The 23,474-nt window shown below is 44.1% G+C and overlaps 1 protein-coding gene across 1 annotated transcript in view; it reads left to right on the top strand.

The window, feature by feature from the left end:
• The window catches only part of FAM219A (family with sequence similarity 219 member A), a 601,226-nt gene that overhangs the window by 244,876 nt on the left and 332,876 nt on the right, over nt 1-23,474 (top strand). The window contains exon 2 of the mRNA XM_053700975.1: nt 15,435-15,534. Coding sequence (XP_053556950.1) covers nt 15,435-15,534 — 100 coding nt within the window. The remainder of the gene's footprint in view (nt 1-15,434; nt 15,535-23,474) is intronic.

The following is a 23,474-nucleotide window of genomic DNA, read 5'->3' as shown; positions in this document are numbered from 1 at the left end:
AGTTGATAAAATAAAGTTTAATTGTATGAATGATATGGAACACTTTTTAACTTTTATACACTATTGCTTCAGCAGAGCTAATTAGTATTGTACTATTGTAGTACTGGTTTTCTTTTCTAAACTGGATTGTGTCCTCTATTACAATTACTTTAACTAGTTGTTACATGTCTTTCTTAATCAGGGCACTACATCAGGTTTTTCATGTGATTATTTAAGCATTAAGTCATTACTATATAAATATACAAGAGATACCTGTGATTTGATGCTAGACTCTGCCACCCCCTAACCCATATATTCTAAAGGGAAAGAGAGGTATATCGTTTGTCATCAGCATAGAGGTGATATTTGAAGCCATAGCTGTTGATGATAAATTTACCCAGTGAAGAAGTATAAATAAAGAGTAGAGGACCCAGAACAGAGCCTTGAGGTACTTCAACAGTGACACAGAGTAGGGCCTATTAGAGAAATAAGAGTGGATCTAAGAAAGAGCAGTGTCACAAAGGCCAAGAGAGCTAAGGGTCTGTAGGAGGAGGGGGTGGTCAACTGTGTCAAAGGTAGCTGAGAGGTCAAGTAAGATAAGTATAGAGAGGTGGCCATTTCTTTTAGCAGAAAGATCATTAGTAGCCTTGGTAAGGGCAGTCTTAGTTGAGTGTTTGGGGTGGAATCCAGATTGAAGGGGGTCAAGCAAAGAGTTGTAGGACAGGAATTGGGTTAGGCGGCTTTAAACTAGGTTTTTCAGGAGTTTTGTTGTTAGTGGAAGCAGTGATATGGTGCGGTAGTTTTCAGGAAAATTAGGGTCAAGGAAGGGTTTTTTGAGTATGGGAGTGACCTATGCATGCATAAAAGAAGATGGGAATCAACTGATAGGGAGAGATAGGTTAAATATGTGAGCAAGAGCAGGAGTGAGGGTGAAAGACAGAGAGGGTTAGGAAGGGATAGAGTCAAACAGGCAGGTAGTGAGCCGTGAGGAAATAGTAAAGAACAAACTTAATTCTCAGTGGCTGGATGGAAGATGTGGAGGGTGTGATTGGGCTTGGAGTTGTAAAATTGCAGGTTGGTGTTGGGATGTTACTTCAGATAGTACGTGTTTTTTTTCTAAAAAGTAGTCTGCCTGGTCTTGAGCACTAAAGACAGATGGAGGGGTGGTGCACCGTGCATGTAGGTAGAGGAAAGAGTTGAAGGTGGAGAAGAGTCCTTTAGGGTTTGAGGAAAGAGTAGATATGAGAGAAGAGAAGTAGGCTTGCTTGGCTAATTGAAGGGCAGATGTGTAAGAACGAAGAATAAACTTATAGTGGATGAAATCAGGTTCAGAGTGAGTTTTGCTCCAGACACGCTCACCAATATGGAGCATTTTTGCAAATAACATGTTTGCTGAGAGTACCAGGGCTGTAACTGACGGCGTGGGGTTTTGTGCAGTTGGGAAGGAGCAAAAGTGTCTAGTGCAGAGGAGAGAGTTTTGTTATAGTGGGCTGTAGCAAGACCTGGGCAGGTTATAGTGGATGTGGGAGGGAGGAGATCTTTAATGATTTTTGAAAATTTAAGCAGATCCACAGCGAGTAGATTTTTTCGGGTGTGGGGCATGATCGAGAAGTTGGTTTAGCTGTTGCATTAAGATTACAGGCGACCAGGGGATGAAATGAAAGGGCAACAGATGAGGTCAGGATTGGGAGAGATGTTCCCGGATGCTAATAGCAGCAAGATGGAAAATAAGAGTGGGTGAGGAGATTTGTAGAATTGGGGGTATTTCTGTGAGGTGGTGAAGTTTAGTGACATAGATTTTAAAATAGAAAGTAGTTTATGAGAGCTAAGGTATGGAGAGAAAAAGGGCCTATAAAACTGCATGTGGAGAAGGGTAAGGTTATGAGTGTGTGTCTAATTCTTAGTGCTTTCAATTAAAGATGGTTACTTAGAGAGATGGAATTTTCTGCAAATGCTCAACCCCAGCAAATGTATTGTATTGCATTGTACTGTATTGTATTGCATTGCACTGTATTTCACTGTATTGTACTGTATTGTACTGTATTGTATTGTATTGCATTGCACTGTATTGTATTGTATTGTACTGTACTGTATAGTATTGCATTGCACTGCATTGTATTGCATTGTACTGTATTGTACTGTACTGTATTGCATTGCACTGTACTGTATTGTATTGCATTGCACTGTATTGTACTGTATTGCATTGCATTGTACTGAACTGTATTGCATTGTATTGTACTGTATTGCATTGTACTGTATTGTACTGTATTGCATTAAACTGTATTGCACTGTATTGCATTGTACTGTATTTTATTGTACTGTACTGTATTGCATTGCACTGTACTGTATTGTATTGCATTGTACTGTACTGTATTGCATTTGTGGCAAACTTCGCCACTTATGAACTATGCAAGAATTGTTATTTAGGCTAATGGTTAAAATATATGTTAAACTGTGTTTGTTTTGCTAGGAACCCCTGCTGTTTGAGTTCAGAAACCCCATGTAGGGGAGACGGTTTAAATTACTGGTATTTAGGCTAATGGTTAAAAATATATGTTAAACTGTTTTTTTTTGTTGTTTTTTTTTAATTTTGATGTGCTTCCAGTAAAAGTCGTTGATTCCCAAGCTATGTCTGAGATTAGTTACTTGTTTGTCTCTGCCTAACAAAAAGATATTGCAGATCCTATTGCCTCTCCGCTACAATTGGTTGCAAGCGACGGGATTCAAACCGCACAGCAAGTCCTAGAAAGTCCCTCTTTGTTTTGTATGAAACCGGAGTTCGAGGACATGTGGATGTATATGAACGGACAGTGAATGGGGACAGATTATACCAGACTAAAGCGAACTACATTGAAGGCATTACTGGAGGCGAGAGGAATTATTGCCAGCAATAAAACCAAAGCAAGGCTGATTGCGGAGCTCATGGAGGGAGACCGGGTATCAGGTACAACCATACCCATGGCGAACAACGAAACCGAATTCCAAAAAGAGATGCGGACCCGGTTGGCTTTTTTTCCCGCTACCCCATTCAGAGGAGCTCCTGACCGGACATCAGCAGATGAACAGGAGTACTTAATGGTGACCTGACAAACCACCCCGAGACCCGGAGAGGGACTACCAGTACCCTCCAGCGCTGGTACTGGGAAATCTAAGATTCCCTACCACGCCTTCAAGGATCATACCGACACAGAGGATATCGATGGGTACCTACAGGACTTTGAGCGATTATGTCAACTGCATAATATTAGTACCGCTGACCAAGTTCCCCTACTGGCTGGCAAGTTATCCGGGCGGGCCGCAGAAGCCTACCGCACCATGCCAGATGAGGACAGCAGGGACTATCAGAAGGTAAAACAGGCTATCCTGACTAGGTATGCTATTACCCCGGAGGCATACCGACAGCGGTTCCGAGACCTGAAGAAGCTGGAGAAAGATACCCACACTGAGTGGGCGCATCGGCTAACCAGGGCCGCTAAAGGCTGGTTGCAGGCAGCCCAAGTCACCCAGTTGGAAGACCTTTTACAACTCCTGTTGATGGAGCAATTCTTTCAAGGGGTGTCCACCGAATTGCAAAACTGGCTGAGAGATCGGAAACCGTGCACGGTACATACTGCAGCGACCTTGGCCGATGAATACCAAGATGCCCGGAGAGCTCAACAAACACAGCAACGATCTAGTATTGGGGTCGGCCGACCCCCACTGCAGCCACCACACCTCTGCTACCCCCGTCCTAGAGGGGGAAACTACCCACCCCCTCCCCGATACCAGACTCGATCAGCTATCTGACGAGATGCTACAGTTAGGAGTGATTGAGCACTCGTACAGCCCCTGGGCCTCGCCGGTAGTTCTAGTGCCGAAGCGGGACGGCACGACCCGCTTCTGCGTAGACTACCGGAAACTTAATGATAAAATCGTCCCTGACGCCTACCCTATGCCCCGGATAGATGAGCTCCTGTATAAAATGGCTCGAGGACAGTACCTCACCACCATAGATCTGTGTAAGGGGTACTGGCAGATCCCACTAGCCGAGGATGCCATCCCCAAGTCGGCGTTCGTTACCCCGTTTGGCCTGTACCAATTCAAGGTCATGCCATTCGGGATGAAGAGCGCTCCGGCTACTTTCCAGCGGATGGTAGATCGGCTACTGGATGGTTCCCAAGAGTACGCATGCGCCTATTTAGACGACATAGCTATATTTAGCAGCTCCTGGGACTAGCATTTGAACCATATAGGGGCGATCCTAGATCACATTAGGGAGGCAGGATTAACCCTTAAGCCTAGCAAATACCATATAGGGATGGTGGAGGTCCAGTACCTAGGACACCGAGTAGGTAGCGGGCAGCAGAAGCCCGAACCGGCCAAGGTAGAGTCCGTAGCCAAGTGGCCCACTCCCCATGCCAAGACCCAAGTGCTAGCCTTCCTAGGTACTGCAGGCTATTATAGGAAGTTCATACCTAATTATAGTACCCTAGCCAAACCCCTCACCGACCTCACCCGTAAAAACCTTCCTAAGATTGTTACCTGGAGCCCAGAGTGTGAACAAGCATTCCAAGAACTGAAAAACGCTCTCGTAAATGCCCCTATCCTTGCTGCTCCTGATCCAACTAAATGCTTTCTTGTCCATACAGATGCTTCTATGCTTGGATTGGGAGCCGTGCTGAGCCAAGTCGGGGCTGATGGTGGCGATCATCCTGTGGCCTACCTAAGCAGGAAACTGTTACCCCGAGAAGTTAGCTACGCCGCCATCGAAAAGGAATGCCTGGCCGTGGTGTGGGCCCTCAAGAAACTTCAGCCATATTTATATGGACAACAATTCTCCTTACTCACAGATCACAACCCGTTAGTGTGGCACAGGGTGTCTGCCCGGCTGTTGCGCTGGAGTTTGGCGCTGCAGCAATTTGACTTAACAATCCATTACCGCCCTGGGAAGCAAAACTGCAACGCCGACGGGTTGTCCAGACAAACTGAACTTGAACCTTGATCGGTGAACACTCCTCCGGACCTCCCCAAGCCAATCCGTTGGGATCAGACTGGGTATGCCGGCTTGGTTCTGGGGGAGCATTGTGGCAAACTTCGCCACTTATGAACTATGCGAGAATTGCTATTTTGGCTAATGGTTAAAATATATGTTAAACTGTGTTTGTTTTGCTAGGAACCCCTGCTGTTTGAATTCAGAAACCCCATGTAGGGGAGACGGTTTAAATTACTGTTATTTAGGCTAATGGGTTTTTTTTTACATTTTGATGTGCTTTCAGTAAAAGTCGTTGTTGATTCCCAAGCTATGTCTGAGATTAGTTACTTGTTTGTCTCTGCCTAACAAAAAGATATTGCAGATCCTATTGCCTCTCCGCTACAGCATTGTACTAAACTGTATTGCATTGCACTGTATTGTACTGTATTGCATTGCATTGTACTGTACTGTATTGCACTGTACTGTATTGCATTGCACTGTATTGTACTGTATTGCATTGCATTGTACTGTATTGCACTTTACTGTATTGTATTGTACTGTATTGCATTGCACTGTATTGTACTGTATTGCATTACAGTACAATACAATGCAATACAGTACAATGCATTGTACTGCACTGTATTGTATTGTACTGTACTGTATTGCATTGCACTGTATTGTATTGCATGCATTGCATTGTACTGTACTGTATTGCATTGCACTGTACTGTATTGTATTGCATTGTATTGTACTGTACTGTATTGCATTGCAGTGTATTGTACTGTATCGCAGTGTACTGTATTGCATTTTATTGCATTGTACTGTACTGTATTGCATTGTACTGTATTGCATTGCACTGTACTGTATTGCATTGCACTGTACTGTATTGCATTGTACTGTACTGTATTGTAGTGTACTGTCCCGTATTGCATTGCACTGTATTGTATTGCATTGTACTGTATTGCATTGTACTGTACTGTATTGCACTGTATTGTATTGTACTGTATTGCATTGTACTGTATTGTACTGTACTGTATTGTACTGTACTGTACTGTATTGCATTGTATTGTATTGTATTGTACTGTATTGTATTGTATTGTACTGTATTGTACTGTACTGTATTGCATTATACTGTATTGCATTGTACTGTACAGTATTGTATTGTACTGTACTGTATTGCAAAATATTTACTACAGTTTGTACTGAGAATCTACATTACATGGAAATAAAAATTAAAGTTAGATCATATAATTTTATGTGTTTAACCCCCCCACACACAATGGGGTTAAACACATAGTCAAAGTACAGCTTTGGAGGTGCAGAGCACTGCTGGTCCGTAGAAGAAACCTAATCAGCAGTGGCAGTCGCATAGCTGGGCCATGTAACTGCTGCTGCTGACTGGATCATAGGCTGTTTTTGCTTGGGACCAACAGTGCTCTATTGCTTGCAAGAGATGTGTTTGAGGGCAGTAAACACATACAGCTGCAGGGTTCCTAGTGATTTACCTTTTAAAGAGAAACCTTTCTTCTTTTATCAACCTGATCACTTTGTCTTAATATAATTTATTGAAATGTGCACGAGAGCATACTGAGGTAATAATATACATATCATGCTTAAGTCACGTGCACACCCCTGAGCCTACTTGTTACATGTAACGGAGCAAAATTATGTTATTTATTTTTTATAGCATTTTACACTTTATGAATAATTTTTTATGACAAAGAGACATTGCAGTTTTCTTATAAATGCATAAGCAGCTATAGGGTACAAAATAAACATTATAAAAATACTTTTGTCATTTTGTGAGTAAATGAATGGCACCTTGATGCTTCTTGAGTTACTCATCAGTGGGCATTTAGGGACGGATATAAATTTAGCAATTGGCGTGTAGCATTTTGTGGGGTCACATTTATGGATCCTGCAGAATACTATAGCGAAGCATATCCGCCGATCATCGGCATACACTGTCGGCATTTATCATTGCACAAGCGTTTCTGGGGAAATGCTTGTGCAATGCCGCCCCCTGCACATTCACAGCCTATCGGCCGCTAGCAAGAGGTGTCAATCATTCCGATCATATCTGATCAAGATGATTGCAGTGTGGCGGACAAGTTAAGGAGCAGTGAACTTATGACTGCTGCTTCTTTACTGCCGTTTCCGGAGATCCGGAAGCTACGGATGGATAAAGCAGCATCCGCTGTTTATTAAATCCGCCTGTTACAAACTGCTATGTGTAACTGGCCCTTTAAATGGAAAATTGCCCTGCTTCCCTGGATTTTGGAGAAGCCTATTTGCCAGCCTCCTTCCTCATGACTATGGCCCCTGGAAGATTGTGCCATTAAGAGTTAAATTTTGTTCAGCTTCAAGAAACCTATTCTAAATACAAGTCTGCTGGGATTAGCTCTAATTAGGTTTAGTGATCAACTTTCCCATTGTCTAATCAGACTAGTATTGATAAGGTGGACTGCATTGTTTTATTGTGTGTAATGTTATCTGCTGAAGTAAATGTTGTGGCCTGTCAAAGGGAGTGTCTCTCTATCTAATATCAAATGTGTGATGGGGGATTTTATGCCTCCCCCTGAGAGTGTCCTGTTTGCATGTAACCTCAATAAAAAGGAGGCTGTGTGCTCCAGCACATCAGACCTATGTTGACCCTCTAACTTGAAGCTTTGACTCATGTTTGTAGGATACAGCTTATATCACTACAGGGATTGCTATGCTCTTCATACTCCCTTAGCTACAGGGATTGCTACAGATGGAAGAGGTTCACCTACTGGAGCCTGGTCGTAGGTCCAGGGCGCAGAGCAGACGGCGAGATACCAGCCCAGCAGCGGTGGTTCATAGAGTCTGCATTACTTATGGTGGCTACGCAGCAGTTATAGTGTCCACGGTGCTGCTGCTCCTTTGGTGAGCGCTAGGAGCATCCTTTTCTACGGTCCAACTTCCAGCCAGCCTGGAGGCAACCGTAACATTTGGCGGCAGCGGTGGGATTAGCGTCCTAGCGCAAGGAGCAGCACCACAACAGCACTGGTATCGTAGGAGAGTTATTGAGGGCAACGCTAGCCACTGCGCAGCGTCCCTACCTACAGCAGCATGGAGCTGACAAGACACTGGTCAGAACCCTGTGAAGAGCACCTCAACCTGATCCGTCGCTATGAGGGCGCGGATTTCGTTCCAGAGGTAAAGAGGCGGCTAGTCCGATATGGTCCAGACCCTGCGCAGGAGGTAGTCAGTCGCATCATCCGGGAATTGGATACGGAGAACAAAGCGGCACGAGCCTTTGAGCGCCAACTGTGGAGTTTGAGGGTCTGGACACCTGGTCTCCAGCGAGAAAGTGAGTCACAGGGAGCGGAGAGCAACGACCTCCCTCCCCAGCGGCAGCCGGAGTTACAGGGAGAGGAGAGCAGCGACCTCCCTCCCCAGCGGCAGTATACCGTGCAGAGGGAAGAGACAACCAGTCTCCTTCCCCAGCCAGAGATACCAGAGGCAGCAGGCCTCATAGACTGGTCCTGGGAGGACCCCCAGCAGGCAGGTGGAGATGGGACCGCAGTCTCTCTACCGGCCCTACAGGGATGCTGGGCAGGCGGCCCAGATCCCCAGCGACAGACCCAGCTACAGGGAGGGGAGAGCATCGACCTCCCTCCCCAGCCGGAGTGTGCCTTCCAGGGAGAGGAGACAACCGGTCTCTCTCCCCAGCCGCAGCATGTTCCACAGGAAGCGGAGAGCATCGACCTCCCTTCCCAACGGCCACCGGAGTATCAGGAGGAGGAGGTAAGCCAATCTCCCCCTCCCCAGCTAACTCCTAACTTGGGCCCAGGGTTAACAGTGGAGATGTTAACCCCCACTGACCCCCACGTTCCCTTTGCCACCGGGCAGGACTATGCCCCAATTCCCCCAGCAGAAGAGCTGGCATCAGGACAGAGCGCTGCTGGCCTCTGCCCTACAGACCCCCTTGTTACAGGACTGGCCTGCAAACCCCTCACCCCAGCAGAAGCGCTGGCACCAGGGCAGAGTGCCGCTGGCCTCTGCCCCCCAAGTACCATCAGCTATTTGCCCAGCTGCGCCAGGAAGGCAGAGGATGCTACCCTTTCATCCTATAACCTGGAACCTACAGGCCAGTACTACTTATTGTGGGGGGGCTACTGTGCTGCTAATGTTTATTTGTGGGTGGGTTGCGAGACTAACTTAGGCACTGACCGACAGAAGGTCAGGTGCCTGGTTAGTCTCCCTCCAAAAGGGGAGATATGTTACAAACTGCTATGTGTAACTGGCCCTTTAAATGGAAAATTGCCCTGCTTCCCTGGATTTTGGAGAAGCCTATTTGCCAGCCTCCTTCCTCATGACTATGGCCCCTGGAAGATTGTGCCATTAAGAGTTAAATTTTGTTCAGCTTCAAGAAACCTATTCTAAATACAAGTCTGCTGGGATTAGCTCTAATTAGGTTTAGTGATCAACTTTCCCATTGTCTAATCAGACTAGTATTGATAAGGTGGACTGCATTGTTTTATTGTGTGTAATGTTATCTGCTGAAGTAAATGTTGTGGCCTGTCAAAGGGAGTGTCTCTCTATCTAATATCAAATGTGTGATGGGGGATTTTATGCCTCCCCCTGAGAGTGTCCTGTTTGCATGTAACCTCAATAAAAAGGAGGCTGTGTGCTCCAGCACATCAGACCTATGTTGACCCTCTAACTTGAAGCTTTGACTCATGTTTGTAGGATACAGCTTATATCACTACAGGGATTGCTATGCTCTTCATACTCCCTTAGCTACAGGGATTGCTACAGATGGAAGAGGTTCACCTACTGGAGCCTGGTCGTAGGTCCAGGGCGCAGAGCAGACGGCGAGATACCAGCCCAGCAGCGGTGGTTCATAGAGTCTGCATTACTTATGGTGGCTACGCAGCAGTTATAGTGTCCACGGTGCTGCTGCTCCTTTGGTGAGCGCTAGGAGCATCCTTTTCTACGGTCCAACTTCCAGCCAGCCTGGAGGCAACCGTAACACCGCCCTAATGTGCTTTATGCTAACTTTATGACTGTGGTTAGCCTTGTTGTCCGCAGACTAAAGCCCAGATTGGCTCCTCCATTTAAGGCAAATGCTGGGTGGAGTTTGGCTATTGATAAAAAGGATGTTAATTTGCTTTAAACGCCGTTAGACTTGGCTGATTTGTTATTCTGTAGCAGCACAACAGAAATGTCTTGTAATTACAAGGTGTTTACTGGGTTGAATTATGTCCGCTCGCCTCTTAATAAATCTACCCCACAATCTTTAAAGGGATTTGAAACCCAAAAATTCCCCTTTGTGATTCAGACAAAACAGACCATTTTTAAAAATTTCAATTTACTTCTATAATCAAATTTGCTTTGTCCATATTTTATTACCAAGATAGGTGTCTGGAGCACTACTTGGCAGTAAAAAGTGCTTTCATCTAGTGCTCCTGAAAATCAATACGATCCTTGCAAAACTGCCCCCATGTAGTGCTGCAGACATGTGCACACTCCTGAGTTTATGTCCCTGCTTCTCAACAAAAGATACCAAAAAACAAAGCAAAATTGATAATATAAGTAAATTGGAATTGTATCCAATATGCTGGGTTTCATGTCCTTTTTAGTGTGAAGGACAAATACAGGCTGAGCACAGTGATAATGTATTGTACCGTGGTTAGACTTCGCTTCCAGCCTCACAAGGCATCTCGGCTAGTGATGATGTATTGTACTGTGGTTAGACTTTGTTATCAGACTCACAGGGCATCTCGGCTAGTGATGATGTATTGTACTGTGGTTAGACTTTGTTATCAGACTCACAGGGCATCTTGGCTAGTGATGATGTATTGTACTGTGGTTAGACTTTGTTACCAGCCTCACAGGATGTCTCTGCTAGTGATGATGTATTGTACTGTGGTTAGACTTTGTTACCAGCCTCACAGGACGTCTCTGCTATTGATGATGTATTGTACTGTGGTTAGACTTCGTTACCAGCCTCACAGGATGTCTCTGCTAGTGATGATGTATTGTACCATGGTTAGACTTCGTTACCAGCCTCACAGGGCGTCTGTGCTAGTGATGATGTATTGTACTGTGGTTAGACTTCGTTACCAGCCTCACAGGACGTCTGGGCTAGTGATGATGTATTGTACTGTGGTTAGACTTTGTTACCAGCCTCACAGGATGTCTCTGCTATTGATGATGTATTGTACCGTGGTTAGACTTCGCTTCCAGCCTCACAGGACGTCTCGGCTAGTGATGATGTATTGTACTGTGGCTAGACTTTGTTACCAGCCTCACAGGACGTCTCTGCTAGTGATGATGTATTGTACCGTGGTTAGACTTCGCTTCCAGCCTCACAGGGCGTCTCGGCTAGTGATGATGTTTTGTAGTGTGGTTAGACTTTGTTACCAGCCTCACAGGGTGTCTCTGCTAGTGATGATGTATTGTACCGTGGTTAGACTTCGCTTCCAGCCTCACAGGGCGTCTCGGCTAGTGATGATGTTTTGTAGTGTGGTTAGACTTTGTTACCAGCCTCACAGGATGTCTCTGCTAGTGATGATGTATTGTACTGTGGTTAGACTTCGTTACCAGCCTCACAGGATGTCTCTGCTAGTGATGATGTATTGTACCATGGTTAGACTTCTTACCAGCCTCACAGGGCATCTTGGCTAGTGATGATGTATTGTACTGTGGTTAGACTTTGTTACCAGCCTCACAGGACATCTTGGCTAGTGATGATGTATTGTACTGTGGTTAGACTTCGTTACCAGCCTCACAGGACGTCTGGGCTAGTGATGATGTATTGTACTGTGGTTAGACTTTGTTACCAGCCTCACAGGACATCTTGGCTAGTGATGATGTATTGTACTGTGGTTAGACTTCGCTTCTAGCCTCACAGGGCGTCTCGGCTAGTGATGATGTATTGTACCGTGGTTAGACTTCGCTTCCAGCCTCACAGGGCATCTCGGCTAGTGATGATGTATTGTACTGTGGTTAGACTTTGTTACCAGCCTCACAGGACGTCTCTGCTATTGATGATGTATTGTACTGTGGTTAGACTTTGTTGCCAGCCTCACAGGATGTCTCTGCTAGTGATGATGTATTGTACCATGGTTAGACTTCGTTACCAGCCTCACAGGGCATCTTGGCTAGTGATGATGTATTGTACTGTGGTTAGACTTCGTTACCAGCCTCACAGGATGTCTCTGCTAGTGATGATGTATTGTACCATGGTTAGACTTCGTTACCAGCCTCACAGGGCGTCTGTGCTAGTGATGATGTATTGTACTGTGGTTAGACTTTGTTACCAGCCTCACAGGACATCTTGGCTAGTGATGATGTATTGTACTGTGGTTAGACTTCGTTACCAGCCTCACAGGACGTCTGGGCTAGTGATGATGTATTGTACTGTGGTTAGACTTTGTTACCAGCCTCACAGGACATCTTGGCTAGTGATGATATATTGTACTGTGGTTAGACTTCGCTTCCAGCCTCACAGGGCGTCTCGGCTAGTGATGATGTATTGTACCGTGGTTAGACTTTGTTACCAGCCTCACAGGATGTCTCTGCTATTGATGATGTATTGTACCGTGGTTAGACTTCGCTTCCAGCCTCACAGGACGTCTCGGCTAGTGATGATGTATTGTACTGTGGCTAGACTTTGTTACCAGCCTCACAGGACGTCTCTGCTAGTGATGATGTATTGTACCGTGGTTAGACTTCGCTTCCAGCCTCACAGGGCGTCTCGGCTAGTGATGATGTTTTGTAGTGTGGTTAGACTTTGTTACCAGCCTCACAGGATGTCTCTGCTAGTGATGATGTATTGTACTGTGGTTAGACTTCATAACCAGTCTCACAGGACGTCTCGGCTAGTGATGATGTATTGTACTGTGGTTAGACTTCTTTTCCAGACTCACAGGACGTCTCGGCTAGTGATGATGTATTGTACTGTGGTTAGACTTCGTTACCAGCCTCATAGGGCGTCTCGGCTAGTGATGATGTATTGTACTGTGGTTAGACTTCGTTACCAGCCTCACAGGACGTCTGGGCTAGTGATGATGTATTGTACTGTGGTTAGACTTCGTTACCAGCCTCACAGGACGTCTCAGCTAGTGATGATGTATTGTACTGTGGTTAGACTTCGTTACCAGCCTCACAGTACGTCTCGGCTAGTGATGATGTATTGTACTGTGGTTAGACTTCATAACCAGTCTCACAGGACGTCTCGGCTAGTGATCATGTATTGTACTGTGGTTAGACTTCGTTACCAGCCTCACAGGACGTCTGGGCTAGTGATGATGTATTGTACTGTGGTTAGACTTCGTTACCAGCCTCACAGGACGTCTCGGCTAGTGATGATGTATTGTACTGTGGTTAGACTTCATTACCAGACTCACAGGGCGTCTCGGCGACTTCGTTACCAGCCTCATAGGGAGTCTCGGCTAGTGATGATGTATTGTACTGTGGTTAGACTTCGTTACCAGCCTCACAGGACGTCTCGGCTAGTGATGATGTATTGTACTGTGGTTAGACTTCATTACCAGCCTCACAGGGTGTCTCAGCTAGTGATGATGTATTGTACCGTGGTTAAACTTCATTACCAGCCTCACAGGATGTCTCGGCTAGTGATGATGTATTGTACCGTGGTTTAACTTCGCTTCCAGCCTCACAAGGCGTCTCGGCTAGTGATGATGTATTGTACTGTGGTTAGACTTTGTTACCAGCCTCACAGGACGTCTCGGCTAGTGATGATGTATTGTACTGTGGTTAGACTTCGTTACCAGACTCACAGGACGTCTCGGCTAGTGATGATGTATTGTACTGTGGTTAGACTTCGTTACCAGCCTCATAGGGCGTCTCGGCTAGTGATGATGTATTGTACTGTGGTTAGACTTTGTTACCAGCCTCACAGGATGTCTCTGCTATTGATGATGTATTGTACCGTGGTTAGACTTCATTACCAGCCTCACAGGGTGTCTCAGCTAGTGATGATGTATTGTACCGTGGTTAAACTTCATTACCAGCCTCACAGGACGTCTCGGCTAGTGATGATGTATTGTACCGTGGTTTAACTTCGCTTCCAGCCTCACAAGGCGTCTCGGCTAGTGATGATGTATTGTACTGTGGTTAGACTTTGTTACCAGCCTCACAGGACGTCTCGGCTAGTGATGATGTATTGTACTGTGGTTAGACTTCGTTACCAGACTCACAGGACGTCTCGGCTAGTGATGATGTATTGTACTGTGGTTAGACTTCGTTACCAGCCTCATAGGGCGTCTCGGCTAGTGATGATGTATTGTACTGTGGTTAGACTTCGTTACCAGCCTCACAGGACGTCTGGGCTAGTGATGATGTATTGTACTGTGGTTAGACTTCATTACCAGCCTCACAGGACGTCTCGGCTAGTGATGATGTATTGTACTGTGGTTAGACTTCGTTACCAGCCTCACAGGACGTCTCGGCTAGTGATGATGTATTGTACTGTGGTTAGACTTCATAACCAGTCTCACAGGACGTCTCGGCTAGTGATGATGTATTGTACTGTGGTTAGACTTTGTTACCAGCCTCACAGGACGTCTGGGCTAGTGATGATGTATTGTACTGTGGTTAGACTTCGTTACCAGACTCACAGGGCGTCTCGGCTAGTGATGATGTATTGTACTGTGGTTAGACTTCATAACCAGTCTCACAGGACATCTCGGCTAGTGATGATGTATTGTACTGTGCTTAGACTTCGTTACCAGCCTCACAGGACGTCTGGGCTAGTGATGATGTATTGTACTGTGGTTAGATCACTGGTTTTCAAACCTGTCCTCAGACCTCCCTAACAGGATAGATTTTAATGATATCTGAACTGGAGCACAGGTGAAATAATCAGTTGATTAGTAAACATGGTATTTTACCTGCTCTCACCCAAGGTGATCCTGACAATCTGGCCTGTTGGGGAGGCCTGAGGACAAGTTTGAAAACCAGTGTTAGAAAACTTTAGCGCATGACTTAAATTTCTTTAGAATTACAGGTGTAGCTCCCTGTGTATTTGTTGTCAGTAGCATTGGTAGCGCTCTATCAGCTCACATATTAGAAGATTTCCTTGCTCTTGCATGTCCCTTTAATGCTGCTGTATATTGCACACCGCTATTGTTTGTATACTCTGTTGACCCAGAAGAGAACCTCAGTTGTAACATATCAGCGCCTGTTGTTTTATGACTTCAAAACTTTACAGTTATTTTTTTTACGTTTAAACAACTAACATAATCTTTAAAAGGAACTATTTTATCAGCCTAATTTTTGGTTTGAATATATAATTTTATCTAGAAATGTCTTTTAAGCAGCTGTTCTGTCATCATCAATACTGATAACTTCAGTTCTGGTACTTCCCATAATAAAACATAAACAAAGGGAGGCTTATGTGATAGGAACGAGGCATTACCCAGTCAGTGATGCAACCTACGCTATTATTTGCTATTTGTTCCAGTACTGATGATAAAGGATCATACACTGACGCTGGTTTCTTTTCCAGGACCCAGCGGCAGCTGCCATTGCTGATGGAGACTGTGACACGAGGGAGGGAGAGACCGTGGCAATGAACTATAAGCCTCCTCCGCTGCAAGCAAAGTTAGGTAAGTTACACCTGGGCATCCTTGGCATGTGAGTGGTCTATATTAACGTAAGGGAGTCAATAAGGAGCTTGCACTAAACGTGAGGCTCAGTGTCAAGGAATAACAAACAACTCTCATAGAAAAGATATCTCTCATTAGTTGTAGGAGCAGTCCACAACATTTGGTGCTACCAAACACACTATATGAAAGTCTCATTGCTTATATGAAGATAATAATCCTAATTTCTGTAGGAATATAAATTTGGAGTGGAAAAGTTTCCTCTGTTTATGTTAATAACTAACCGATGAGGTTAAAATCCTCTTTTCCAAATAACAAGACCTCACATCATACCAATTGTAAGAAAAGCTATTTTGGAATACCTAAGAAGCTAAATTCTAAAGAAGACTTTTTTAATATTTAAGATATGGATACACCAACAACCACACAGATTTTAAATATTCAATATATTTTAAATATTCAATATATTGTATACCATTAATCACATATAGAACCTCTTGGAAATAAAAGGGTCATGAGAACCAAAAAAACGTTTTTTAGAAGGAAGATTTTAGAAGTAATTTTTAGATGTGTGTATATGGATTGTACAAAGTCCATTTAAAGAAAGAAAACTGAATACCACATATGAACAAAGAAAAAGCTAACATTAAACCAATCGACCCACTCGTGAATAGAATTTTAGCCCAAGGTCCCCTTCAGCATACACCCCCCTCCCCCCCCCCCCTTATGTTGAAGAATAATTATAATATCAACACTAGGGTTAATGTATCACAGTAACACCCGCCTCACGACAATAATCTCATATATTATTCTAAAAAGAATTACTCTAAGAAGAAGTAACCTAGAAGGTTTTGATATTAAAAGAATCTTTATGACCAATCAATATTAAAATTTCAAGCCCCGATAATTCGAACCGGCAGACAAAGAGTTAAATACATTGCTGACAGTGAAAAACAGATGGATTTATTATGATTCAGAATGGCTATCAGAAATGAAGGTTGCGGATTATATGTACTATAGGAAAGCAAAAAATAAAAAGAAATTCATTCTTGGAGCGATATTAGTGAATTAGGCGAATTCAAGCAAATATTCTGGTTGAGAAATATATTTCTCCAACATAGGTGTGTCCGGTCCACGGCGTCATCCTTACTTGTGGGATATTCTCTTCCCCAACAGGAAATGGCAAAGAGCCCAGCAAAGCTGGTCACATGATCCCTCCTAGGCTCCGCCTTCCCCAGTCATTCTCTTTGCCGTTGTACAGGCAACATCTCCACGGAGATGGCTTAGAGTTTTTTAGTGTTTAACTGTAGTTTTTATTATTCAATCAAGAGTTTGTTATTTTAAAATAGTGCTGGTATGTACTATTTACTCTGAAACAGAAAAGAGATGAAGATTTCTGTTTGTAAGAGGAAAATGATTTTAGCAACCGTTACTAAAATCAATGGCTGTTTCCACACAGGACTGTTGAGAGGAATTAACTTCAGTTGGGGGAACAGTGAGCAGACTTTTGCTGCTTGAGGTATGACACATTTCTAACAAGACGATGTAATGCTGGAAGCTGTCATTTTCCCTATGGGATCCGGTAAGCCATTTTTATTACAGAAAGAAAAAAAGGGCTTCACAAGGGCTTTTTAAGACTGTAGACATTTTCTGGGCTAAATCGATTTATATATAAACATATTTTATACTCCATAGCCTTGAGGAATTATTTTAATCTTGGGAATTATGTAAAATAACCGGCAGGCACTGTATTGGACACCTTATTCTCTAGGGGCTTTCCCTAATCATAGGCAGAGTCTCATTTTCGCGCCTGTATTGCGCACTTGTTTTTGAGAAGCATGACATGCAGATGCATGTGTGAGGAGCTCTGATACATAGAAAAGACTTTCTGAAGGCGTCATTTGGTATCGTATTCCCCTTTGGGCTTGGTTGGGTCTCAGCAAAGCAGATACCAGGGACTGTAAAGGGGTTAAATATAAAAACGGCTCCGGTTCCGTTATTTTAAGGGTTAAAGCTTCCAAATTTGGTGTGCAATACTTTTAAGGCTTTAAGACACTGTGGTGAAATTTTGGTGAATTTTGAACAATTCCTTCATACTTTTTCGCAATTGCAGTAATAAAGTGTGTTCAGTTTAAAATTTAAAGTGACAGTAACGGTTTATTTTAAAACGTTTTTTGTACTTTGTTATCAAGTTTTTGCCTGTTTAACATGTCTGAACTACCAGATAGACTGTGTTCTGAATGTGGGGAAGCCAAGGTTCCTTCTCATTTAAATAGATGTGATTTATGTGACACAAAATTTAGAGAAAATGATGCCCAAGATGATTCCTCAAGTGAGGGGTGTAAGCATGGTACTGCATCATCCCCTCCTTCGTCTACACCAGTCTTGCCCACACAGAAGGCCCCTAGTACATCTAGCGCGCCAATACTCCTTACTATGCAACAATTAACGGCTGTAATGGATAATTCTATCAAAAACATTTTAGCCAAAATGCCCACTTATCAGCGAAAGCGCGACTGCTCTGTTTTAGAAAATACTGAGGAGCATGAGGACGCTGATGATATTGGTTCTGAAGGGCCCCTACACCAGTCTGAGGGGGCCAGGGAGGTTTTGTCTGAGGGAGAAATTTCAGATTCAGGGAAAATTTCTCAACAAGCTGAACCTGATGTGATTACATTTAAATTTAAATTGGAACATCTCCGCGCTCTGCTTAAGGAGGTGTTATCCACTCTGGATGATTGTGAGAATTTGGTCATTCCAGAGAAACTATGTAAAATGGACAAGTTCCTAGAGGTCCCGGGGCCCCCCGAAGCTTTTCCTGTACCCAAGCGGGTGGCGGACATTGTAAATAAAGAATGGGAAAGGCCCGGTATACCTTTCGTCCCTCCCCCCATATTTAAAAAATTGTTTCCTATGGTCGACCCCAGAAAGGACTTATGGCAGACAGTCCCCAAGGTCGAGGGGGCGGTTTCTACTCTAAACAAACGCACCACTATACCCATAGAAGATAGTTGTGCTTTCAAAGATCCTATGGATAAAAAATTAGAGGGTTTGCTTAAAAAGATGTTTGTTCAGCAAGGTTACCTTCTACAACCAATTTCATGCATTGTTCCTGTCACTACAGCCGCGTGTTTCTGGTTCGATGAGCTAGAAAAGGCGCTCAATAATAATTCTTCTTCTTATGAGGAGATTATGGACAGAATTCGTGCTCTCAAATTGGCTAATTCTTTCACCCTAGACGCCACTTTGCAATTGGCTAGGTTAGCGGCGAAAAATTCTGGTTTTGCTATTGTGGCGCGCAGAGCGCTTTGGTTAAAATCTTGGTCAGCGGATGCGTCTTCCAAGAACAAATTGCTTAACATTCCTTTCAAGGGGAAAACGCTGTTTGGCCCTGACTTGAAAGAGATTATCTCTGATATCACTGGGGGCAAGGGCCACGCCCTTCCTCAGGATAGGTCTTTCAAGGCCAAAAATAAACCTAATTTTCGTCCCTTTCGCAGAAACGGACCAGCCCCAAGTGCTACGTCCTCTAAGCAAGAGGGTAATACTTCTCAAGCCAAGCCAGCCTGGAGACCAATGCAAGGCTGGAACAAAGGAAAGCAGGCCAAGAAACCTGCCACTGCTACCAAGACAGCATGAGATGTTGGCCCCCGATCCGGGACCGGATCTGGTGGGGGGCAGACTCTCTCTCTTCGCTCAGGCTTGGGCAAGAGATGTTCTGGATCCTTGGGCACTAGAAATAGTCTCCCAAGGTTATCTTCTGGAATTCAAGGGGCTTCCCCCAAGGGGGAGGTTCCACAGGTCTCAATTGTCTTCAGACCACATAAAAAAACAGGCATTCTTACATTGTGTAGAAGACCTGTTAAAAATGGGAGTGATTCATCCTGTTCCATTAGGAGAACAAGGGATGGGGTTCTACTCCAATCTGTTCGTAGTTCCCAAAAAAGAGGGAACATTCAGACCAATCTTAGATCTCAAGATCCTAAACAAGTTTCTCAAGGTTCCATCGTTCAAAATGGAAACCATTCGAACAATTCTTCCTTCCATCCAGGAAGGTCAATTCATGACCACGGTGGATTTAAAGGATGCGTATCTACATATTCCTATCCACAAGGAACATCATCGGTTCCTAAGGTTCGCATTCCTGGACAAGCATTACCAGTTTGTGGCACTTCCGTTCGGATTAGCCACTGCTCCAAGGATTTTCACAAAGGTACTAGGGTCCCTTCTAGCGGTGCTAAGACCAAGGGGCATTGCAGTAGTACCTTACTTGGACGACATTCTGATTCAAGCGTCGTCCCTTCCTCAAGCAAAGGCTCACACGGACATTGTCCTGGCCTTTCTCAGATCTCACGGGTGGAAAGTGAACGTAGAAAAAAGTTCTCTATCTCCGTCAACAAGGGTTCCCTTCTTGGGAACAATAATAGACTCCTTAGAAATGAGGATTTTCCTGACAGAGGCCAGAAAATCAAAACTTCAAAACTCTTGTCAAATACTTCATTCTGTTCCTCTTCCTTCCATAGCGCAGTGCATGGAAGTAATAGGTTTGATGGTAGCGGCAATGGACATAGTTCCTTTTGCGCGCATTCATCTAAGACCATTACAACTGTGCATGCTCAGTCAGTGGAATGGGGACTATACAGACTTGTCTCCGACGATACAAGTAAATCAGAGGACCAGAGATTCACTCCGTTGGTGGCTGTCCCTGGACAACCTGTCACAGGGGATGAGCTTCCGCAGACCAGAGTGGGTCATTGTCACGACCGACGCCAGTCTGGTGGGCTGGGGCGCGGTCTGGGGACCCCTGAAAGCTCAGGGTCTTTGGTCTCGGGAAGAATCTCTTCTACCGATAAATATTCTGGAACTGAGAGCGATACTCAATGCTCTCAAGGCTTGGCCTCAGCTAGCAAAGGCCAAGTTCATACGGTTTCAATCAGACAACATGACGACTGTTGCGTACATCAACCATCAGGGGGGAACAAGGAGTTCCCTGGCGATGGAAGAAGTGACCAAAATCATTCAATGGGCGGAGACTCACTCCTGCCACTTGTCTGCAATCCACATCCCAGGAGTGGAAAATTGGGAAGCGGATTTTCTGAGTCGTCAGACATTTCATCCGGGGGAGTGGGAACTCCATCCGGAAATCTTTGCCCAAATTACTCAATTGTGGGGCATTCCAGACATGGATCTGATGGCCTCTCGTCAGAACTTCAAGGTTCCTTGCTACGGGTCCAGATCCAGGGATCCCAAGGCGACTCTAGTAGATGCACTAGTAGCACCTTGGACCTTCAAACTAGCTTATGTATTCCCGCCGTTTCCTCTCATCCCCAGGCTGGTAGCCAGGATCAATCAGGAGAGAGCATCGGTGATCTTGATAGCTCCTGCATGGCCACGCAGGACTTGGTATGCAGACCTGGTGAATATGTCATCGGCTCCACCATGGAAGCTACCTTTGAGACGAGACCTTCTTGTTCAAGGTCCGTTCGAACATCCGAATCTGGTCTCACTCCAACTGACTGCTTGGAGATTGAACGCTTGATCTTATCAAAGCGAGGGTTCTCAGATTCTGTCATTGATACTCTTGTTCAGGCCAGAAAGCCTGTAACTAGAAAAATTTACCACAAAATATGGAAAAAATATATCTGTTGGTGTGAATCTAAAGGATTCCCTTGGGACAAGGTAAAAATTCCTAAGATTCTATCCTTTCTTCAAGAAGGTTTGGAGAAAGGATTATCTGCTAGTTCCTTGAAGGGACAGATTTCTGCCTTGTCTGTGTTACTTCACAAAAAGCTGGCAGCTGTGCCAGATGTTCAAGCCTTTGTTCAGGCTCTGGTTAGAATCAAGCCTGTTTACAAACCTTTGACTCCTCCTTGGAGTCTCAATTTAGTTCTTTCAGTTCTTCAGGGGTTTCCGTTTGAACCCTTACATTCCGTTGATATTAAGTTATTATCTTGGAAAGTTTTGTTTTTGGTTGCAATTTCTTCTGCTAGAAGAATTTCAGAATTATCTGCTCTGCAGTGTTCTCCTCCTTATCTGGTGTTCCATGCAGATAAGGTGGTTTTACGTACTAAACCTGGTTTTCTTCCGAAAGTTGTTTCTAACAAAAACATTAACCAGGAGATAGTCGTGCCTTCTTTGTGTCCGAATCCAGTTTCAAAGAAGGAACGTTTGTTGCACAATTTGGATGTTGTTCGTGCTCTAAAATTCTATTTAGATGCTGCAAAGGATTTTAGACAAACATCTTCCTTGTTTGTTGTTTATTCTGGTAAAAGGAGAGGTCAAAAAGCAACTTCTACCTCTCTCTCTTTTTGGATTAAAAGCATCATCAGATTGGCTTATGAGACTGCCGGACGGCAGCCTCCTGAAAGAATCACAGCTCATTCCAGTAGGGCTGTGGCTTCCACATGGGCCTTCAAGAACGAGGCTTCTGTTGATCAGATATGTAAGGCAGCGACTTGGTCTTCACTGCACACTTTTACTAAATTTTACAAGTTTGATACTTTTGCTTCTTCTGAGGCTATTTTTGGGAGAAAGGTTTTGCAAGCCGTGGTGCCTTCCATCTAGGTGACCTGATTTGCTCCCTCCCTTCATCCGTGTCCTAAAGCTTTGGTATTGGTTCCCACAAGTAAGGATGACGCCGTGGACCGGACACACCTATGTTGGAGAAAACAGAATTTATGTTTACCTGATAAATTACTTTCTCCAACGGTGTGTCCGGTCCACGGCCCGCCCTGGTTTTTTTAATCAGGTCTGATAATTTATTTTCTTTAACTACAGTCACCACGGTATCATATGGTTTCTCCTATGCAAATATTCCTCCTTTACGTCGGTCGAATGACTGGGGAAGGCGGAGCCTAGGAGGGATCATGTGACCAGCTTTGCTGGGCTCTTTGCCATTTCCTGTTGGGGAAGAGAATATCCCACAAGTAAGGATGACGCCGTGGACCGGACACACCGTTGGAGAAAGTAATTTATCAGGTAAACATAAATTCTGTTTTTTATATTGAAACATAAGGGCTAGTTAATTTTACAGACTTATTTAATATTTTAAGAAAAGGGATACATTTAGAGGATCACTAATGAATATCAATCTTACGATACAACATACACGGAAGAAGAAAAAAAGTTCATGAGCACTAAGTAATGCAGACAAAGCTGATAAACTTTTTGTTTCCCCTGGAGCGATTCTCACTATGAAGAAGGTTGAACTTATCGGCTGATAGGGAAATAGATGGACACACATAGGTTTAAACACCCAATAGGGAAACCTATATGTCACACACCCCTAAGGGCAGCCAATAAAGGAGCAATATAGCCTACCAGTATAACCCAAACAAATTGGGAAGGCCAAAAGATCACCAACGACAATGAAATGCCTTAAGATATAATGTATTGAAAAGTTCATGAACATTAGGAATATAGCTAAAGCAGATTAAATGTCGATTTTTTTTTGTAGCGATATTTTGAACCAAGTGCCATAAGGAAATACAAGTACATGCATAAGGTAAACCACCCAATAAGAAAGCATATTTTTCACCCCCCCCGAAGAACAGCGAATTACAGGTGGAATTTAGGCCACCAGAATAACCAATAGAAATGGACGAAAATCGGGTTAGAAAATAACCTAAGAATAACTATACAAAGGTTTCTATTTATCTGATTGCAAACAATAGGAGGATTATATAAGTTTCCACAGCTGTAAACATATGTTAGAATGACACCAAGAGGAATAACCAAAAAACGGAGGTTTTAAACAAACACTTCCGGTGCTATGGAAAGGTCATTTGCGACAGGGTATTTAAATGCCCTGCCTAATAGGTAAAACCAGTCTTGAGAAAGGTCATTTCGGACCGAAACGCGTTGGCTGGTAAGTGTTATTTCACATTATTCACATATCTGTAGCAATCTACACTATTATATATTTTTTCGGCAGAGGGACCGTG

Source organism: Bombina bombina, chromosome 2 (genome assembly GCF_027579735.1).
Source record: "Bombina bombina isolate aBomBom1 chromosome 2, aBomBom1.pri, whole genome shotgun sequence".
Lineage (NCBI taxonomy): Eukaryota > Metazoa > Chordata > Amphibia > Anura > Bombinatoridae > Bombina > Bombina bombina.
The sequence above is the reverse complement of the archived record's forward strand: the minus strand, read 5'-3'. Positions and strand labels throughout refer to the sequence as shown.